Source organism: Narcine bancroftii, chromosome 9 (assembly GCF_036971445.1).
Source record: "Narcine bancroftii isolate sNarBan1 chromosome 9, sNarBan1.hap1, whole genome shotgun sequence".
In the NCBI taxonomy this organism is placed as follows: Eukaryota; Metazoa; Chordata; class Chondrichthyes; order Torpediniformes; family Narcinidae; genus Narcine; species Narcine bancroftii.
The window spans coordinates 54,873,779-54,895,238 of NC_091477.1; the positions used below are offsets into that span (position 1 = coordinate 54,873,779).

The window sequence follows — 21,460 nt, forward strand, 5'->3', positions numbered from 1 at the left end:
TGCTTTCAGCCCAATTTACACCCAATACATTTCAAACTGAGGATGACATGGTGGGAGGACACCTGAGCCCCTGGGAAAAACCCATGCAGAGACAAGAATATACAAACTCCTTACAGACAGCGCAGGATTCGAACCCAGTCCAAATTGCTGGTGCCGTAACAGTTTTGCACTAACAGAGCCGTCTTTTGCAATTCAAGATGACCAATAGGCTTAGGTAATGAATCCTGACTTGGCCGTGCTGCCCTCATCTCCAGAAAGAACTTTCCTGCATCAACACTGCCTATATATACTTCATTCCAAGTTATTGGGATTTTTTAGGACTCTAAGCATTGGTGTAATGAATCCAGTGATGATCCACTTTATCCTGGCATTTATACCTGCTTGATGGTGAAATCGTTGATGAGGTGATGATTGTGTTCATTTAGGCTGCAGTGCAAGGTCACACAGTCACTGTGAACCAGCAGATCCTGCAAGGTGCTAATTCTCTGCAGACCAAGCGACTTCTCCACTCCATCAGGCAGGTATGGATCATAGAAGATAACATTGAATCCAAATGTTTTGGCACGCAAAGCTACTGCCTGTCCAATGCGGCCTGCAAGAGAAAAGAGACACGATTTTTTTTTAAAAGAGAACAAAACTGATCTCCCTGGTAGCTGGGTAGAAAGCAGGCTGTTTCAATATCAATTCCTCTTTGACGTAGATCAATCCTTGTGCAGAAGAATTTGGGAGAGGTTTGGTCACTGTTCCTGATTGCCATAGAACACTAGAGCACAGTACAGGCCTGTCGGCCCTCAATGTTGTTCTGATCCACATATTCCTTACTAAAAAAGTACTAAACCCTCCCTAATGCATAACCCTTTATTTTTCTTTCATCCATGTATCTGCCTAAGAGTCTCTTAAATGCCCCCAATGTTCCACCACCATTCCAGGCACCCATAACTCGCTGTGTTAAAAAAAAAAACTTACCCCTGATGTCTCCCTTAAACTTCCCTCCCTTCATTTTGCTCATATGTTCTCTGGTGTTTGCTGATCCTGCCCTAGGAAACAGCTGCTGGCTGTCCACCCTATCTATGCCTCTCATAATCTTGTAGACCTCTAGCAAGTCTCCTCTCATCTTGTGACAACAGAAGAACAGGCAATGAACACTGACAAGACAGAACACATTCTTGGTAAGAGCATTTGGATCTTGTGTTTTCTTTTATTAGGCTCCTAAGTCATGAATCCTCCTCTACCTTTGCCAATTTTTCCACATTTTATTTCTACCTGACCACCCAGTCTTCCAAAGCATTCACTTTTTAAATGTCTCCCCTTTTGCCCAATGTCTGCTGGTAAATAATTTACCTTCAATTACAGGCTTACTCTCAGAAGACCAGAGTGAGTGATGGCTTTTCACTCTGTTCTGTATTTTAATTGCTCTTGGGTGAGTGATATCTTTCAGTCTTGCCATGATGAACACTCTTAATCTTGTTTCTACTCTCCACGAGATCATTTGAGTATTTCAAACACCTACTTTGTTATGGATCTTCAGCAGCTGCTGCATTTTGCTTTTTGTTCAGAGGTTTAACAAAGACCACCCTCCCCCTCTTAAGAAGCATCATTCTTAAATATTGTCAATGCTACTTTTGATTATCTTTCCTCAATTTAAGAATCTCTATCTCACTATAATGAATTTCACACCATTCTCTGCCCACAGGAACAGACTTAACTAAAACATCCACAATGTATTCTGCCAGTTTTACCAATTTATAAAATTACTCAAAACAAAATGTTTTGCAGAAACACAGCTTATTTGTAAATGGCTACAATCTGAAAGAGAACTTGGTTTTAGCTGTTCAGCTTATTGTGAATAAAGAACTTGTCAGCTGCAGAATGTGCCAGTTGAGTAGATACAAACTGGCAAAATGAATTTAATCGAGAGAAACGTTAGCCAATCATCAGGGCAAACAAGGCAAAGGAACGTGCAAGTGTTAATTTAGACATACAGCACTGTAACAAGCCCTTTCGGTCCACAAGCTCATGCTGCCCAAATACACTCACTTGATTTACAATCCCGGTACATTTTGAAAGGCAGGAGGAAACCAAAGCACCTGCAGGAAATCCACATAGACATGGGGAGAACATACAAACTCATTACAGATAATTTGGATTTGAACCCCAGCTACTGGCGCTGTAATAGCAGCTTAGTGCTAACCACTAGGTTAACTGTGCCACCTCTGTGGAAAACAACTAATAAACAGAAACACATGGATCTTAGAGTACACATCCAATAGGCAATGGCTATTGAATACAAGATCAGGGAGATTAGGCTAAAACCTTTCACCATATTTAATTTACAGCCACTGCTGGAGAACTGTAATTATGAGAGATTTGCTTAGTTATCCTTGGATGGAGTCATTAGGAAGGATCTTTTTCTCTTTGCAGAGTGGTTAAATATCAAGTACAAATTTGTCAATTACATATTAGATCAGGATTAAAGGAAAAAGGAATAATGCAATATTGATCATTGCGGCATAGGGCACGGAAAAAGATTATATAATTGGTAATAGCGTCTTCAAGCAACACTTGAGAAAACTAGGACATGGAAGAGCCCAGGGGAGAACATTGAAAGCCAAACTGATTACATGCTTATAAGGAGAAGGTATAGAAAGGCTCTGTAATCATGCAAAACATATTCAAGTGCATAGCCATATCTTGGAAATCAGATATAAATTTGGGAATGGAAAAATGGCATGCTGAGGTTCGGAGCTGTATACCACTTGAGAAAATAATGCATAATTTACGAGATAAATATTATATTTTTGAAAACATGGAGCCCATATTTACAAAAGTTGGGTTTAAATTTTTTTTGATATTTTATTTCTTCTAAGGCCCATATACACACATACAATATTATAGTAATAAAACTCCTTTCTTTCAGTAGAGGGTTAGTGTTGAATATTGGGGCGGGGGGTCTGGGTAGATCTACATTTCTATCCTTTTTTTTCCTTTTTCATGCCACATGTATTGGGATTTGAATTATATATTTGTAATGAATACATTTATTGTGGCTTTAAATCTATAAATATTTTAAAAAAGTAAACTTATACGTGACAAGATTAAAGAGGTAACAAGTCGGAAGAAAAGTAGGGTAGCAACAGAATGTATAAAAGCAAAAGACGGCTGTACAATTATGGAAAAAGGAAAAATAATGCAAAGATGGTCAGAATACATCAAAGGTCTATACAATGACAAAGACAGAGAGGACAACTTTGATTTTGGCAACAACGAGGGGCTAGCAATAATGAAAGAAGAAGTGAAGAAGTGGAAAATGTGAAAGGGGAAAATCATCAGGACCAGGTAACATTCCGATTGAACTGTATGAAGCACTAGAAGATTTTGGTGTAGAGAAATTGGCAATCATGTTGAACAGAATATATAACAGTGGCTTAAGTACCAGAAGATCTTTTTAAAGATGGTATTCATTGCACTGCCAAAGAAACCAGGTGCAACAGAGTGTGGACAACACAGGACGATTATTTTAATGAGCCACCTCAGAAAAGCACTATCATCATGTTCAGAATAAGAAACAAAATTAAACCAGAGATCAGTGAAGAACTGTGCGAAGGCAAGGGAACATCAAGCGCCACTTATTCTCAGGAATATTATCACACAATACAACAAGACCTCTACTTCTGTTTCATTGACTACACAAGAGCCTTTGACACAGGGAAACACCAAGTCATCATGACAGTGTTTAAAGATATTAATATCGACAGGAAAATCCAAAAATAATCAGGAATCTCTACTGGCAACAAAGTGCAGCCATATGGATAGACAATGAGATTGGTGAATATCAGCTAATGAAGCGAAGTGTCAGACAGGGATGTGATCTATCACCAGTCCTGTTCTTCCTGTACAGTGAAAACATCATGAGAACAATACATGACCTTCCTGGAATAAGTATAGGAGGGCACAATATCAACAACCTCCATTATACAGATAATACAGGACTGCCTAAAGAAATCTCTTGGTGCCTGCCACATTGACCACCGCCAGTGGGCTGATATCGCCTCAAACCGTGCATCTTGGCGCCTCACAGTTCGGCGGGCAGCAACCTCCTTTGAAGAAGACTGCAGAGCCCACCTCACTGACAAAAGGCAAAGGAGGAAAAACCCAACACCCAACCCCAACCAACCAATTTTCCCCTGCAACCACTGCAACCGTGTCTGCCTGTCCCGCATCGGACTTGTCAGCCACAAACGAGCCTGCAGCTGACATGGACATTTACCCCCTCCATAAATCTTCGTCCGCGAAGCCAAGCCAAAGAAAAAAAAAGAAAAGACAGCAAACAGTGAAGAAAATTTACAGAAATTAGTATCATTAACCCAGAGAGCAAAAAACTTGGTCTCACTTTAAACAAAAAGAAAATTGAAGTACTGGTAAGATCAAAGAAACCTGATATTCCAAACTGTAGGATCAGATTGGGAAACGAAATCCTGAAACAAGTTCACAATTTCAAGAACTTTGGATCATGGGGAACAACTGATGGCAAATGCGAAAGAGACATAAAAGCAAGAACAGCATTTATAGAAATGAGAAACATCCTAACGAACAAGAAAATAACAATTGACGTCCGTCCGCCTTAGAACTCTCAGTTGCTATATTCTTCCTATATTGACGTATGGGTGCAAGTCGTGGACCATCGCAAATGAAATGGAGAAAAGAATCAATGCAGCAGGGATGTGATTTCTCAGAATGCCATGCATATCATATACAGACAGGATAACAAAGATGCTCTGCAAAGAACAAAAACAAAACGTACATTATTTAAAAGAATCAGAAAACAATAATCAAAGTTCTTTTGACACATCATGTGAAGAGATACATTAGAACATTTAGTTACAACAGAAAAGATGGAAGGAAAAAGAAACAGGAGGCAGACCAAGAATGAAAATAATCGATGGATTAACATCATGGTTAGAAACAGAGGAGGCAACAATTATAATTTGGAGGGTCAGAGACCGTCATGAATGGAGAGACATGATCTCCCATGCCGAACGGCAAGGCACCTGAACGAAAGGAAAAACAAATCAAAGTGCAGAGTGGATCTGAAACTAACCTGAATGTATAGAGGAGGTAGTAAAACATATTGTATCTAAAAGATACCTTGTCAACCATAGGTAGAACTGCAAGTTACAATATGGATCAATCTCAGAAGTGTCCAAGTAACTCCTTCCTTGGCTGCCAAAGGAGGGTAAAACAACCTCCTGTCAGTGCCTATTTCTCTGAACTTTGAGTGGGGAAGCTGTAACATTTCTTTTCCCTTGGGAAGTAAATTGACTCCCTTACGTGCTTTGGCCCACCTGACTCTAGACACAGAGATATGTGTTTGCATGTTATCTGGTCTCTGAAGTGGCCCAGCAAGCCATTCAGTCAGCACATTCAATACACAAAACTGTAGATGCTGGAGTCTAGAGCATTGATCTGAGTCTCTAAAGCAGATTTGTATTGCTTATTAAATCTCACTCAATGTCTGGCAAATGCAACATATTCACTCGAAAAAATATCAGCATTCAACAAACTGAAAAGCAACTTGATTTCGAAACACAAGTCACATTAATGTAACATTGTTTACTTCTTCAGAACAATCTGTCACTCACAACCATAGTCACTGTAGGCTCTTTCAGGTGGCCAGAATACCCCAATGTAAAGCCGCATATTCTATCCCTATGCGGCTGTCAGGAGGCCACCTGAAAGAACAGGAGGTGCCTCTGAGGCACACTTTCTAACCCTCCTCCGAGAGAGATAATCGCCAGACACTGAAGTCCCCCTTGGCACCTGAATGCAGCCACCTGAAAGCGTCTGCTAAGGGGGCGGGCTGATGACAATCAGCTGGCGACCAACTCCCCGCGCCTGACAGCCCTCGTCCCCACTACCTGACAGCCCTCCCTCCCTGCTGCCCCTGCCCCCTGGTGCAGGATGTCAGGGCAGGCAGCCCCTGCCCCGACATCCCCCGCCAGCCACCCCTGCCACGACATCCCGAAGGGACAGGAGCCAGAGTGCGCTCCAAGGCGCCTCTCCTGCAGCAGTCCCTTTCAGGTGGGCAGCGCAGAGCTTTCAGGGCTGCCACCTGAACAATGATTCCACAGGGCTGCATCCACTTCTGCAGGCGCATTCTTGGCAGATAATGCACCTGAAAGTGACTTGTGGGAATAAATTAAACTGTCAAATTTGAAAGATAATCCATAGTCCATTTTCCAGTGCACTTACTGAGCAATACCTTACATTGCAGAAGATCCCCTTTCTTCAAAGTGTAAGAATCTTTTGCATACTTTCAAATTAACATATCAGCTAAAGGATAGTTCTTTTTAGTTCATCGCCCAACATGGACTGCACTCGAGTTCATTCTCAAGCTTTATGAACAAAATTCTGGAGCAGGATTTGAACCCGCAACCTTTTCATTCAGAAATAACAGGTTTTATATATGATGGTCCTAGACTATAAGATTATTTGATATTATACTAAGTAATGTCATTCATTGATTTTTAAATTTAACAATATTAATCAATAATTAATAATTTGAAATTGTTACTTAGTTCATTTTTACCAATTATATAATGGATAATATTATGATATTTTCATTGTTGTATTAATGCAACGTGTACAGGAGATTAAAAAAATTAAAATATTTTAAGGAAAAGTCACACCATTCAGCACTGGCTTCAAATGTTATTGCAATATACTGCAGGCCACATATCTATCACATGATACAAGTGACTTTAAACCACATGACCAGAGGGGATATGCATGGGTGCCCAATGGTCAGCAAGAGCATGGTGGGATGAACAGCCTTCTTCCATGCTGTGCAAATCCATGAGGTTACTAATTGCCTGCTGAAATTTATTGCAATCAAGTTGAACTATTGACTGAAAGAAACCCATTATTCAGGACATCGCATAAAAATATTGCCAATGATTATGGATCTGGCTACAAATTATCCATCACACAGATTCAGGCATGGCCTGTCACCAACTTCTGGAACAATTATTGCTTTGATTGCCTTCATTAGGGAGGGAGGAAAAAACAGAGACAAGGAAAACTTGTGCAGCTCTTACACATGGTCTGGCAAACATACCGAGTCCAATAATGCCTAAAGTTTCTCCACGAATCCGAGCTGCTCCGGCTGCTACTTCTCGGATCTGTTCAACACTTGATACTCTTGTCCCCTCTCGCAAGGCCTGATGGAGCCACGTTGACCGTCTGTAAAGATTTAATATGTGACAGAGTGCAGAATCTGCTGTCTCCTCCACTGACGATGAGGGAATGTTACACACTGCAATCCCTGTAAAATAGAGCATGTGATTTAACCATTACCACAAAATAGCAGGGCTGTTCATAGAATCAGCCAGACAGCACAGAATGAAAAACAAGACCAATCTGAATTAAAACAAAAATGGAAAATAGAGCAAAAAAAAAGAATTGCTGGATGTACTCTTTTCAGTGCCGAATCATTGACAGACCATTTCTATCCAGGGATGCTGTGGGACCTGTTGAGTGCCTCCAGCAATTTCTTTGGTTGCTCTAGACTCCAGCATCTACAGTTTTGTGTTTCAAAATGGCAAAATAATTAGGGTCAATTGCACTGTTTAACAATTCTGGCATTTTAAGGATACAAAGGAAAATGTTACCTCGTACTCTAATGAGACAAGTTAAATTCCTCACTGCGATCTAATTCCTGTTAACCTGCATCAGGCTTTATAACTTCTACAATACCTAGATCGCCTCAGTTCCAGTTCCCCACGCTTCTCTAATTTCCATTTTTCTCCCTTGGATTCTAGTGTTACATTAATACAGTTTGGTTACATTCACTGTCAAGATTATGTCATGACCAAGGGAAAAACTGTCTGCTTAAATTTCGTTACAATTTATTCACCAATTACCCTGGGTATTGATGTCTCAGCTCAGATATGAGCATATGGGAGGGGGAAGAGAGAGATGATGCAAGGTGAGGATGCACAAGAATCCCAACATTTCTGTACACAGTGAACCATAGAAAATTACATCAGAGAAACAGGCCACTTTGGCCCCTCTAATCTGTGTCAGACCACTTTTTTGCCTAGTTTCACTAACCTGCACTCAATCCATGCCTCTCCCATTCATGTACCTGTCCAATTTTCCTTTAAATGTTAAAATCAAGCTTGTATCTACCAACTCAACTGGAAGCTTGCTCCACATTCCCTGAGTGAAGTTCCCCCTACACTTTTCCCCTTTCACACTTAACCCATGTCCTCTTGCTTGAACATCGTCCACCTCAATGGAAGAAGTCTATCGACATTTACTTTGTCTATCCCCCTCAGAATTGTAAATATCTCTATCAAATCACCCCTCATTCTTCTATGCTCCAGGGAATAAAGTTCTAACCTGTTTAACCTTTTCCTGTAACTCAGTTTCTGAAGTCTGGACAACATCCTAGTAAATCTTTTCTGCACTTTCTCTCTCTTATTGTTATCTTTCCTGTAGTTAGGTGACCAAAACTGCACACAATACTTCAAAATTGGCCTCACTAATATCTTATACAACTTTAACATAACATCCTAACTCCTGTTCTCAATACTTTGATCTATGAAGGCCAATATGACAAAAGCTCGCTTTCCATCCCTATCCACCTGTGACGCCACTTTCAGGGAATTACTTATCTATATTCTCAAATCCCTTTGTTCTACCGCACTCCTCAGTGCCTATAATTTACTGTGCATGTCCTTTCTTGGTTTGTCCTTCCAAAATGCAACACCTCACACTTGTCTGCATTAAATTTCATCTGCCATTTTTCAGCTCACTTTTCCAGCTGGTCCAGATCCCTCTGCAAGCTTTGAAAACCTCCTTCGCTGTCCACAACACCTCCAATCTTACTATCATCTGCAAACTTACTGATCCAATTTACCACATTATCATACAGATCAATGAAATAGAAGGCAAACAATGGTCCCAGTGCCGATCCCCAAGACGCACCACTAGTCACAGGCCTCCAATCTGAGAAACAACTTTCCACCACTACTTTTTGGTTTCTCCCATCTAGCCACTGTTGAATCCAATTCCCTACTTCACCATGAATACCTAGTATTTGAACCTTCCTGACTAACCCCCCATGCAGGACTTTGTCAAAGCCCTTACTAAAGTACATGTAGACAACATCCACAGCCTTTCCTTTGTCAACTTTTCCGCTAACCTCCTCAAAACCAAGATTGGTTAAAGATGATCTACCACGCATAAAGCCAAATGGACTATCCATAATCAGTCTGTGTATATCCGATCTCTTAGAACACCTTCCAGTAATTGATTTCCAGGGTTACTCTTGGAGGCTTTTTTGAAACAATGGAACAACGTGAGCTACCCTCCAATCCTTCAGCACCACACCATGGCTAAGGACATTTTAAATATTTCTGCCAGAGCCCTTGTGATTTCTACACTAGCTTCCTTCAAGGTCCAAGAGAATATCTCGTCAGGCCCTGGGGATTTATCCACCCTTATTTGCTTCAAGACAGCATGCACTTCCTCTTCTTTAATCTGTATAGGTTCCTCACTACTAGTTTTCCTTATTTCCCACAACTCTATGCCTGAGGGGAAAAAAAACATTCCAGACCTCCCCCATCTCTTTTGGCTCCATACAAAGCCATCACTCTGATCTTCAAGGGGACCAATTTTGTCCCTTACTATCCTTTTGCTCTTAACATACCTGTAGAAACCCTTGGGATTTTCCTTCACATTGTCCCCCAAAGCAACCTCGTGTCTTCGTTTCGCCTTACTGATGATTTTTCTTGCATTTAAAAAATACTCGTCAAGTACCTAATTTTCTCCATTATGCCTATATCTGCTATACACTTCTCTCTTCTTCTGCATCACATCCCCAATATCCCTTGAAAACTAAGGTTCCCTATACCTTCTAACCTTGCCTTTGATCCGGAAAGGAACATGCAAACTCTACACTCTCATAATTACACCTTTGAAGGTCGTCCACTTATCTCGCAAAACCTTGCTGGAAAACAACTGATCCCAAACCACGCATTCGGGATCCTTTCTCCTTTCCTCAAATTTAGCCTTTCTCCAATTTAGAATCTCAACCCGAGGCCTAGACCTATCCTTCTCCATAATTAAGATGAAACTAATGGCATTATGATCACTGGACCCAAAATGTTCCACTACACATACCTCTGTCACCTGTCCTATCTCGATCCCCAATAGGAGATCCAGTATTGCAGCCTCTGTAGTTGGTACTTCTATATATTGATTTAGAAAACTTTCCTCAACACATTTGGCAAACTCCAAGCCATTCAGCTCTTTTACAGTATAGGAGATCCAGTTAATATGTAGAAAGTTAAAAATTACCTATCACCACTTTGTTTTCTGCAGTTGTCTGCTATCTCTCTACAAATTTGCTCCTCCAATTTTGCTGACTATTGGGTGGTCTATAATACAACCCCATGAATGTTGTCATACCTTTCTCATTCCTCTGCTCCACTCATACAGCCTCAGTGCCCTCAATGATTGGGACAAGGACACTTTTTTCCTTTTATTTTCCCCTGTGCTCCAGTTTTAAATTTGTAATCAAACAATTCACACGTGATTAAAGTGAATATTCCAGATTTTATTAAAGGCTATTTGTGTACATTTTGGTTTGACCATGTATAAATTACAGCACTTTTTAACCACAGTCCTTTAATTTCAGGGCACCATAATTATTTGGGACACAGCAATAGTATGTTTATTAAAGTCATCATGTTTGTTACTTTATTGCATTGAAGTCTGTGATTCATAGACATCATCAGGTGCTGAGTATCTTCTCCGGAGATGCTCTGTCTGGCCTCTACTGCAGCTATCTTCCACTGTTAATTTCAGGGCTGGTTCCCTTAAGTCTTCTCATCAGCATATGGAAGGGATGCTCAATTGGATTTAGATCGGGTGACTTGGCCATTCAAGAAGTTTCCAAGTTTTTAAGCTTTGAAAAACTCCTTTGCTGCTTCAGTAGTATGTTTGGGATTATTGTCTTGCTGTAGGATGAAGCACCGTCTAATGAGTTTGGAGATATTTGCTTGAACTTGAGCTAATAAGATGCTTCAGTACATCTCAGAATTAATTTTGCTACAGCCATCACATCATCAATGACGATAAGTATGTCCGTCCCTGTGGCATCTATACATACCCAGGCCATAACAGCCCCATCATCATATTTCACAGATGAGGTGGTAAGTTTTGAATTTTGGGAAGTTCTTTTATACTTCCACACTTTGCTCCCGCCATCACTCTGATGCAGATTAATCTTGGTCTCATCTGTCCACAAGATCTTTTTCCAGAAATCTGCAGGTTCTTCTAAATGCTTCTTGGCAAAGTGTAATCTGGCCATCTTATTTTTGTGGCCAATTAGTGGTTTGCATCTTGCAGTGTAACCTCTGTATTTCTGTTCATGAAGTCTTCTGTGGACAGTAGTCACTGACACATCCACACCGCCTCCTGAAGAGTGCTTCTGATCTGTCGGACGGGCGCTTAAGGATTTTTCTTCATTATGATGAGAATTCTTCTATTATCAGCAGAGGAGGTCTTCCTTGGTCTACTGTCAGTTTGCGATTACTGAGGTCACCTAATGATGTTCCAAACAGCTGATTTTGGTAATAAGGTTTGGGTGTATCCTTGTTTTTCACACTCATAACAGCTTCTTTGACTTTCATTGGTACATAATGAAAAATCGCAACTACGGACTCCAAAGGTGATCAAAAGCTTAGAAACAAGCCTAGCTCTCTTATACCTGCACCAATGAAGCAATTAAACATACCTGAGTACTCACAAAAACTTGTGAAGCCAAATGTCCCAAACATTATGGGGCCTTGAAATGGGGGAAACTATGTATAAAAAGCACTTTCTACAGGCAATTTCTACATGGTCAAATCAAAATGGAAATAAATAACCTTTAATAAAATCTGGAATGTGCACTTTAATTACATGTGAATTGCTTGATTACAACTTTAAAACTGTGGAGCACAGGGGCAAATAAAGGAAAAAAGTGCCTTTGTCCCAGGCATTACAGAGAGCACTGTACATCCTACAGCAGCTTGTGAAAGTGTGCATCACTGCTGGATAAAATGGCACCTGGAGGATAAACAGCCAAAAAGGAAATGTGCATTGGAAAAAATTCATTCCTTTGGTGTTCTGCAAGTTTATTTATTACATATTCATGATTAAACAAATCGGTTAGTTTGACAAATTTTGGATACTCCCTTTGTTAAAGGCTTGATGTTTTTGATTGCTGTGTATAAATTTGATGTAAATCGCTGTAATCTAGTCTACATATTTCTAATACAGGAAATGGCAAGACAACAAACTGCTTAATATATGGCAAGTTTACCTTTACTATTTACATTTTCACATAGCCCTGTCTCATCAAAAAGAGTAAGTATATTCATTAGGTATTGGTCACAGGGCTAGTATTAAATGTCCATTCCTAAGTGCTTGTGAACAACCTTCTTTATCAATTCGAATCTTTCTATGGTATTCTCAGTGCTGTTGGGAAGGAGTTCTAAGATTTAAATCTGGGGAAGATGGAGAAATATTATTTGTTTAACTTTGAGGGGAACCTGCAGGTTGTGATGTCGTGGAGTGCCAGATGCTGGTCTTCTTTGATGATAGAGATTATAGATTTAGGAGATGCTATTGAAACTGAAATTGGCCACGAGTAGCAATTTCTCTGGTAAATGAGATACATTGCAAGAATAGTACACTTGTGGTTTTCAATCTATGTACCCGGTTTTGTCTTGGATGATCCCATACTTTTATTAAAATTATGATTCTACCTTACTTTCAACATCTAACAAGTTGCATGTAAAATGCTAACAAGATAGCAGCGCACGAGGTTGCAGTGGCCACGTCGGTTCGTCCTAACAGTGAAATCCCCAACCCGCTACATTTATCTAGGATTGGGAAACACTAATCAAAAAGCAAAACTCAAACCTTATTTTCAAATTAGTGGATTGGATCAGTAAGATTCTGTGCAGTACTAAAGCATGGACATAGACTGCTGCAAACTGCAGAGTAGATCGCAGGAGATGCAAGGGAGGCCATCATAAGTGCTGCTGGAGAAGGCAGGAGCGTGGAAAACAGGCCGGCATTAGTGTTAGACTGAGAGTTAACCTCTTCAAACCCACGCTCCTGACAATCTCAAATACAAGATCGCTGAAGAAAAAGGATTAACTGAGGCTGCAACTGAACCAGAGAGAAGTGCAGGGCTGCTGTGCTCTGGTGATTACAAAAGCATGGCTCCCAGACACCATTCCAGACTCAATAATCCGGCTGGATGGTCTTATCTCCTTTAGGGCAGACAGAGATGCTACTCCTTCTGGCAAGACACGAGAGGGGGGGGGGGGGGGTGCTGTGCATTTACATCAGCGAGAATTGGTGCACCAACGTTTCTGATGGGAAGACCTTTTATTCAACAGAGATAGAGTACCTCCTGGTGAAACGCAGACCCTTCTACCTGCCCAGACTACGTTCCGCTCTTGGCTAATGAAGGTTAAGCCACGAAGAAACTTTACAGTGCCCAGACTTCACACCCAGATGGTGCCATGTTTGTTGCTGGTGACTTCAATCACACTAAACTGAAAACGGTCTTACCACATTTTCAACAGCACGTGAACTTCGCCACCTGAGGAGAGAACACCCTGGATTGGGTGTACATCAACATGCCTCGTGTCTACAAGACGGCACCTTTCCCCCATTTTGGTTACTCAGATCACATATCTGTCTCAATAACCAGGGCGTACACACCATTGGAAAAGCAAACTAGGTCAGTTAATAGGAGATCAGGATGTGGCCGGAGAGGGACACAGCAGTCCAGCAAGACTACTTTGAGACCGCAGACTGAAGCTGTTTCAGGGAGGTGGCCGCCTACAACGGTCATGTAAACATAGAGCTTAGTGACTGGCTACATCAGGAAGTGCATTGAGGATGTCACCGAGATCAAATGCTTCACAACCAGGGCTAACCAGATACCATAGTTGGATGCAGAGGTCCCAGCCCTTCTCAGAGCTCGTGGTGCTGCCTTCAGGACAGGGTGTGGGATGGCACTAAGATCAGCCAGGGCTGAACTCTCCGGTGCAAGCCGGAAGGCAAAATGGGGTTATGCACAGAAGATCCACAGATAGCTGTGCCGCACCAGCAACATAAGTCGCATGTGGTAAGGAATCAAGACTATAATGGATCACAAGTCAACCTTGGAGGTTAAAGGACAATGATATCTCCCTTCCAGACAGACTGAACACATTCTATGCACGGTTTGATGAGAAAAACAGGTTGTTGCCAAAGAAAGCTCTATGCCCTCCTGATGACACCCCCCCATGTACCTGAGACCGAGGTGAGAAGAATTCTATCCAAGGTGAACCCACACAAGGCAGCGGGACCAGACGACATAACTGGTTGAGTACTGTAGGACTGCATAGACCAACTGACGGAGGTCTTTATGGACATATTCAACACCTCACTTCAACAGTCCATCATTTCCGCTGCATTCAAGACAGCCACCATCATCCCAGTATCTGAGAGGGTGACAATAACAGGTCTCAATGACCACCACCCTGTGGCACTGACCTCCATCGTTATGAAATGCTTCGAGCATCTGGTGAGGAAAACATCAAAGCACACCTCCCAGAGATGCTAGACCCATTTCAATTTGCCTCTAGAAGAAACTGTTCTAGAAGAACAATTCACCTCTAGAACAATTTGCTGTCCCACCTGGAGAATGATGCTTCATACACCAGGCTGCTGTTCATGAACTTTCGTTCTATGTTTATACAACCATTCCCCAGAGACTGGTGGAGAAGTTGTCCTCAATGAAACTCAACACCTTTCTCTGTAACTTGACCCTGGACCTCCTAATGAAAACCATATAACCACTTACAGCACAGGCCAGTTCGGCCCTACTAGTCCATGCCATAACAAATCCCCACCCTCCTAGTCCCACTGACCAGCACCCAGTCCATACCCCTCCAGTCCTCTCCTATCCATGTAACTATCCAGTCTTTCCTTAAATGTAACCAATGATCCCGCCTCGACCACGTCTGTTGGAAGCTCATTCCACATCCCCACCACCCTTTGCGTAAAGAAATTTCCCCTCATGTTCCCCTTATAATTTTCCCCCTTCAATCTTAAACCATACCCTCTAGTTTGAATTTCCCCCACTCTTAATTGAAAAAGCCTATCCACGTTTACTCTGTCTGTCCCTTTTAAAATCTTAAACACCTCTATCAAGTCCCCTCTCAATCTTCTACACTCCAGAGAAAAAAGCCCCAGTCTGCACAACCTTTTCCTGTAATTCAAACCTTGAAATTCTGTCAACATTCTCGTGAACCTTCTCTGCACTCTCTCTATTTTGTTTATATCTTTCCTATAATTTGGTGACCAAAACTGTACACAGTACTCCAAATTTGGCCTCACCAATGCCTTGTACAATTTCATCATAACCTCCCTACTCTTGAATTCAATACTCCGATTTATGAAGGCCAACATTCCAAATGCCTGCTTCACCACACCATCTACCTGAGTATCAGCCTTGAGGGTACTATTTACCATAACTCCCAAATCCCTTTGTTGCTCTGCACTCCTCAATTGTCTACAATTTAATGCATATGACCTATTTAGATTTGCCTTTCCAAAATGTAACACCTCACACTTATCTGTATTAAATTCCATCAGCCATTTCTCAGCCCACACCTCCAGCCTACCTAAATCACCTTTTAATCTACGGTAATCTTCCTCACTGTCCACAACACCAATCTTTGTATCATCCGCAAACTTGCTTATCCAATTCTCCACCCCTACTTCCAGATCGTTAATATATATAACAAACAATAGTGGACCAAGGACCGATCCCTGAGGAACTCCACTAGTCACTGGCCTCCAATTGGATAAACAATTTTCTACCACTACTCTCTGACACCTCCCATCCAACCATTGCTGAATCCATTTCACTACCTCCTCATTTATACCTAATGCCTCCACCTTTTTTCCTAACCTCCTGTGGGGAACTTTGTCAAAAGCTTTACTAAAGTCTAAATAGACAACATCCACAGCTTTCCCTTCATCAACCTTTTTTGTAACCCCCTCGAAGAACTCAATCAGGTTTGTCAAGCATGATCTACCCCTGACAAAACCATGCTGATTACTCCCTAGCAATCCCTGCACCTCCAAATAATTGTAAATACCATCCCTCAGAACACTTTCCATCAACTTGCCCACCACAGACGTCAGACTCACAGTCTGTCTGGGTTGGTAGCAGAGTGTCGAGCATTGTTACGCTAAGCACTGGTGCATCTTAGTGCATCTTAGTCCTGTTCACGACTGCATCACCAGATCCAGCTCCAACAGTGTCATCAAGTTTGCAGAGGACACAACAGTCATTGACCTCATCAGCAACAATGATGAGTCGCACAGATGTGGAAAATCTTGTGAAATGATGCAGGAGAATCAACCAGAGGCTCAATGTGACCAAGATGAAGGAGATGATCGTGAACTTCAGAAGGATGAGGAATAACCACCATTAACGACTTGGTAGAAGGGAGAGCATCAAGTTCCTTGGAGTTCACTTAACTAGTAACCTATTGTGGACACTCAACATCTCCTCACTTGTCAGGAAGGCGCAACAGTGACTGCACTTTTTCTGAAAATACTCAAGTGGGCAAGGCTACCATCATGTCAACCTTGTATAGGAGCTCTATCGAGAGTGACCTGGCCAGCTACATCACAGTGTGGAATGCATGCTGCAGAGAAATGGATCAGTGGTCAATCTAAAGGACCATAAGCGTGGCAGGGAGGTTCACTGGAGTTTCTCCACTGCCGCTGCCCCCCCACAACCCTATCGATGTGATCTACTGCGATTATTGTCTGAAGAGGGTGCACAAGATCATTGAGGACCTCTTACATGATGCACACAGCACATGGTAAGTGGGGGGGGGGGGGGGTAGGGGAAGAGAGAGAGTTATAGGAGTATCGGAGACAGCACCACCACACTGAGAAATAGCTTCATCCCATGGGCAGTGCGAACGCTAAACGACCAAAGGAACTACTCACATTGACTATCTGAGACAATAAAGAACTTGAACAGACTTGATATCCATTCTAAATAGTACAAAGGTTTTAATGTATGTCAGAAGATGTAATTCACTGAACACAGCCTTTGATGCCATAGTATTTACTTGGATAACCTATTTTTGATGATCTCTTTGTTGGATACCGATGTTTTACCATATAACCATATAACAATTCAGAGCCAGCTCTTCAGCGCTTGACGTCCTGTTTTGCGGAAACTGCCAAAATGTTTGGCCTGGAAGTCAGCCTGAAGAAAACTGAGGTCCTTCATCAGCCAGCTCCCCACCATGACTACCAGCCCCCCCACATCTCCATCGGGCACACAAAACTCAAAACGGTCAACCAGTTTACCTATCTCGGCTGCACCATTTCATCAGATGCAAGGATCGACAACGAGATAGACAACAGACTCGCCAAGGCAAATAGCACCTTTGGAAGACTACACAAAAGAGTCTGGAAAAACAACCAACTGAAAAATCTCACAAAGATAAGCGTATACAGAGCCGTTGTCATACCCACACTCCTGTTCGGCTCCGAATCATGGGTCCTCTACCGGCATCACCTACGGCTCCTAGAATGCTTCCACCAGCGTTGTCTCCGCTCCATCCTCAACATTCATTGGAGCACCTTCATCCCTAACGTCGAAGTACTCGAGATGGCAGAGGCCGACAACATCGAGTCCACGCTGCTGAAGATCCAGCTGCGCTGGGTGGGTCACGTCTCCAGAATGGAGGACCATCGCCTTCCCAAGATCGTGTTATATGGCGAGCTCTCCACTGGCCACCGTGACAGAGGTGCACCAGAGAAGAGGTACAAGGACTGCCTAATGAAATCTCTTGGTGCCTGCCACATTGACCACCGCCAGTGGGCTGATATCGCCTCAAACCGTGCATCTTGGCGCCTCACAGTTCGGCGGGCAGCAACCTCCTTTGAAGAAGACCGCAGAGCCCACCTCACTGACAAAAGACAAAGGAGGAAAAACCCAACACCCAACCCACCAATTTTCCCCTGCAACCGCTGCAACCGTGTCTGCCTGTCCCACATCAGACTTGTCAGCCACAAACGAGCCTGCAGCTGACGTGGACATTTACCCCCTCCATAAATCTTTGTCCGCGAAGCCAAGCCAAAGAAAGATAACAATTACAGTACGGAAACAGGCCATATCGGCCCTTCTAGTCTGCACCAATTTAAGTGAACTCCACAAATCCCACAGAATGTGGGAATAACCTATTTCCCTGCCTGGCTCTCATGATTTTGATGCTCCTACCTGATGGTAGCAGGTTGAAGATGAAGTGAATTCTTGGATTACATTTGAATTTTGCCAAGTGTATTATATTAAATAATCATCCTAGACTATTTGAGGAATGTCTTCCTTTAACAAATCTTGTTTGATCAGTATGCATCAATTTTGGTAAATATTGTCCTAACTTATTAGCCAATGCTTTCGCTAGTATCTTGTAATCAGCACTTAACAGGGATATTGGCCTATATGATAAAAACTTTTAATGGGTCCCTATTTTTTGGTAACACTGTAATAATCGCAGTTGAGAATGATTCCGGGGGGGTGGTCATTATCTTTCATTTTCCAAGTGTTAACATCACTTCACCCATGTTTGAAAGTGGTCATGATACCATTGCATTTGTTGAGGAGTTGTGAATGTGGAACCGCACACAGCATCAGTTAACATACGCAGTTGAAACAACTGAACAGAATTTAGATAAATTTTTAGTGCCCTCACCACTCTCTGCAGCCATTTGGGGAGATCTGCATTCAAATGGGCTGCAATTCACCATTTTAGAAGAAAACCACAGAGCTCTTATGTGCTTCCCTAACGTGAAAGTGAAGTCTGTGCTCCATGCATAACTGTATTTCATTCTAAGCAGCCAATTTGCCTTCCTTAATAAATTTCAACAATAACCAATAAAGAGTCTAAAATTAATTTTTTGGAATGCACAGAAATCCTCAGATAAACGAAACAGAGCAAGCATCTACTGCACAGAGCTCACATAGACAAGGTCATTATAAAGTGTCTAATACATTAGGAGAATTGAGTGATTCTGGAAAATGGACTTGATTCGCCACCACTTCGCAGCTCTCCAAAATTAAAGGCAGCTCCAAGTTCTTACCCAAATCAGCAGCAGATTTGATGTCGACATTATCATAACCACTGCCGATCCTGACAATAATTCGAAGTGCTTTGAATTTCTCAAGGTCTTCTCGTGTTAACGTAATGGTGTGGTACATTAGAGCGCCCACTGCTTCATTCAGTACCTGTTTTAAAAGGAAACCTCGTCAGCTTGATTATTTCTTTCACTTACCTGCAAAACTGCTGTGCTCATTTGGCTCCAGGAGCTCAAAGGGCAATTGCCAGCTTTCTGAGAAAAAGTTATTTCGTATGAATTAAGCAATGTTAACACAACAGGACAAGATTTTAAACCGTAATTTGAAATAAGCAACTTCTAAGCACAGGCTTAAACGACATAACAGCATTTCAAAGCCTTTTGGGATTTGGCACAATGAAAATGAGCACATATTCTCTGAAGGTTAAATACGCTTTCCAATATCCACAACAAACACATCATGGTCAGGTGCAAAACATGACATACCATGTAATTTCATTTTTGTTTGGAATTGCAGCTCACTGTTGAGTTATTTCTGTGCAACTGGAAAGGCATCACACCTTGAACAGGTTGGTATCCAAGGCCACTTCCCAGCAATTTCTTTAAAATGCATTTGCTGCTCATCGACAAGGTATTTTACTGTTCATCAACAAGATTTATTTTACTCATGTTGTTTTATTCATAAATATTTTTAAAATATATAAATTACAGAACATTCAAATCAACATTTTCATTACATTATTCCAACCACAATGTTAGCACTTTCATCCGATGACTTTTTAAGGCACAGATTCCAGACATATGCTGTCAGGATAACAACAAACGGTGGCCCTTCCCAATACAGCCTTTGCTGTGGCTGTCCCTAGTTTCAGTGTACTCCTCAGCACTTGTCATGGATTTGCAACATGGACATTGTCAGCACTGAGCCATTGACAATGCTTTGCACTGGATAATCAGCAAGTCTCAGGCAGGCCAGAGAGTTTCTGGTTGATCCTCCAGCAGCAATTGATATTTGTCTCAGTGAATCTCCCTTGAAACAACCCATAGAGCAGAATCCTGCATAATGGTGTGGTTTGGGATGAATTTTGATAAATATATAATCACTTCCCAGACATTCTCGGCAGTTTTAGGAAGATGACCATTTCATTTCCAAGTACAGCTGTCGTGTGGACAGCATGGAGTAGTGTCAGTATTCCACCAGCAAGCATGAGCTCTGACAAGGAAGGCCCTTCTGATCACCAAACAGTCTTGGTGCGAGACTGAAAGTTCTGGTGATTAAGCCCTTTGCTCCATGACAGGAAACCAGAAAGGATCCAACATTTCATTTTCCTTATGCCTTTTTAAAATAAAATTAGGCCACTTCTCAGTGCTCTGTGATCAAAAGAGTTCTTCTGAATAAAGTATTTTATGCAGTTATTGCACAGTCCAACTAAAATAGGTGGTGAGGCAATAGAGCCAAAGCCATCCTTTGTGACAATGGAACTAAATAGAACCTCAGCTTGCAAGGACACTTGGCACTCAGGGTCCAGACACAGAAGGAGGCAACCACAGATGAAGGCAGCTATCAGAATGGGGGCCTTGTGAGTTGAATTTTCCCCATTCTTTTTCTGGACCAAGGAAATTCTGAATCCACACAAACTGGATCACGTATCGAGTGACCGTGGATATATGAGCTTTTTACCTTCCCTATCATGTATGCCCCGATTCCTCCTAGACACAAGGTTTTCAGCATTTTCAGACCCAACAATGAAGGAACAAATGATTGGATGAGTCAGCTGCCAAAGAACATGGTCTTGCTTCAATTAAATTTTATTCTGGTTCCCAAGGTCAGTTCAGCCTTGTACAATCTCTGCAGACAGTGAGTGCCACCAGAAGGTAACAATGGCAAGATACAGTATGCCTCTCTTATGTGCTACCCCACAACGTGAAGGCGAAGTCTGTGCTCCATGTGTATCCGTATTTCACTCTAAACAGCCAATTTGCCTTCCATAATAAATTTCAACAACAATAACCAATAAAAAGACAAATTAATTTCTTGGAATGCACAGAAATGAACCTTTTTAAACCAAATTTCCTGATAGGCTGAGCAGAAAGCTCTGGGCAACACACAGACAAGATGTAGATGGTGAAGTTCCCGATCTGGTCAGGAGGATTTGTGTGTTTCCAACCCATCCATTAGGACTATACCAAAGATGCTGTGCATACCTATTGAATTGAAATTGGATTCTCTCCCAAG

At 41.9% G+C, this 21,460-nt stretch overlaps 1 protein-coding gene across 7 annotated transcripts in view; it reads right to left on the reverse strand.

Moving 5' to 3' along the window:
* Positions 1-21,460, reverse strand: part of LOC138743655 (C-terminal-binding protein 1-like) — a 147,830-nt gene that overhangs the window by 44,662 nt on the left and 81,708 nt on the right. For 6 of the 7 annotated variants that reach the window (XM_069899189.1, XM_069899188.1, XM_069899184.1 and 3 more), the window contains 3 exons: positions 19,231-19,375; positions 7,115-7,321; positions 378-592 (listed from right to left, as the gene is read on the reverse strand). In XM_069899189.1, coding sequence (XP_069755290.1) covers positions 378-592; positions 7,115-7,321; positions 19,231-19,375 — 567 coding nt within the window. Of the gene's footprint in view, positions 1-377; positions 593-7,114; positions 7,322-19,230; positions 19,376-19,710; positions 19,843-21,460 lie in introns of those variants that run through there. The other variant, XM_069899190.1, reaches the window with a different exon arrangement.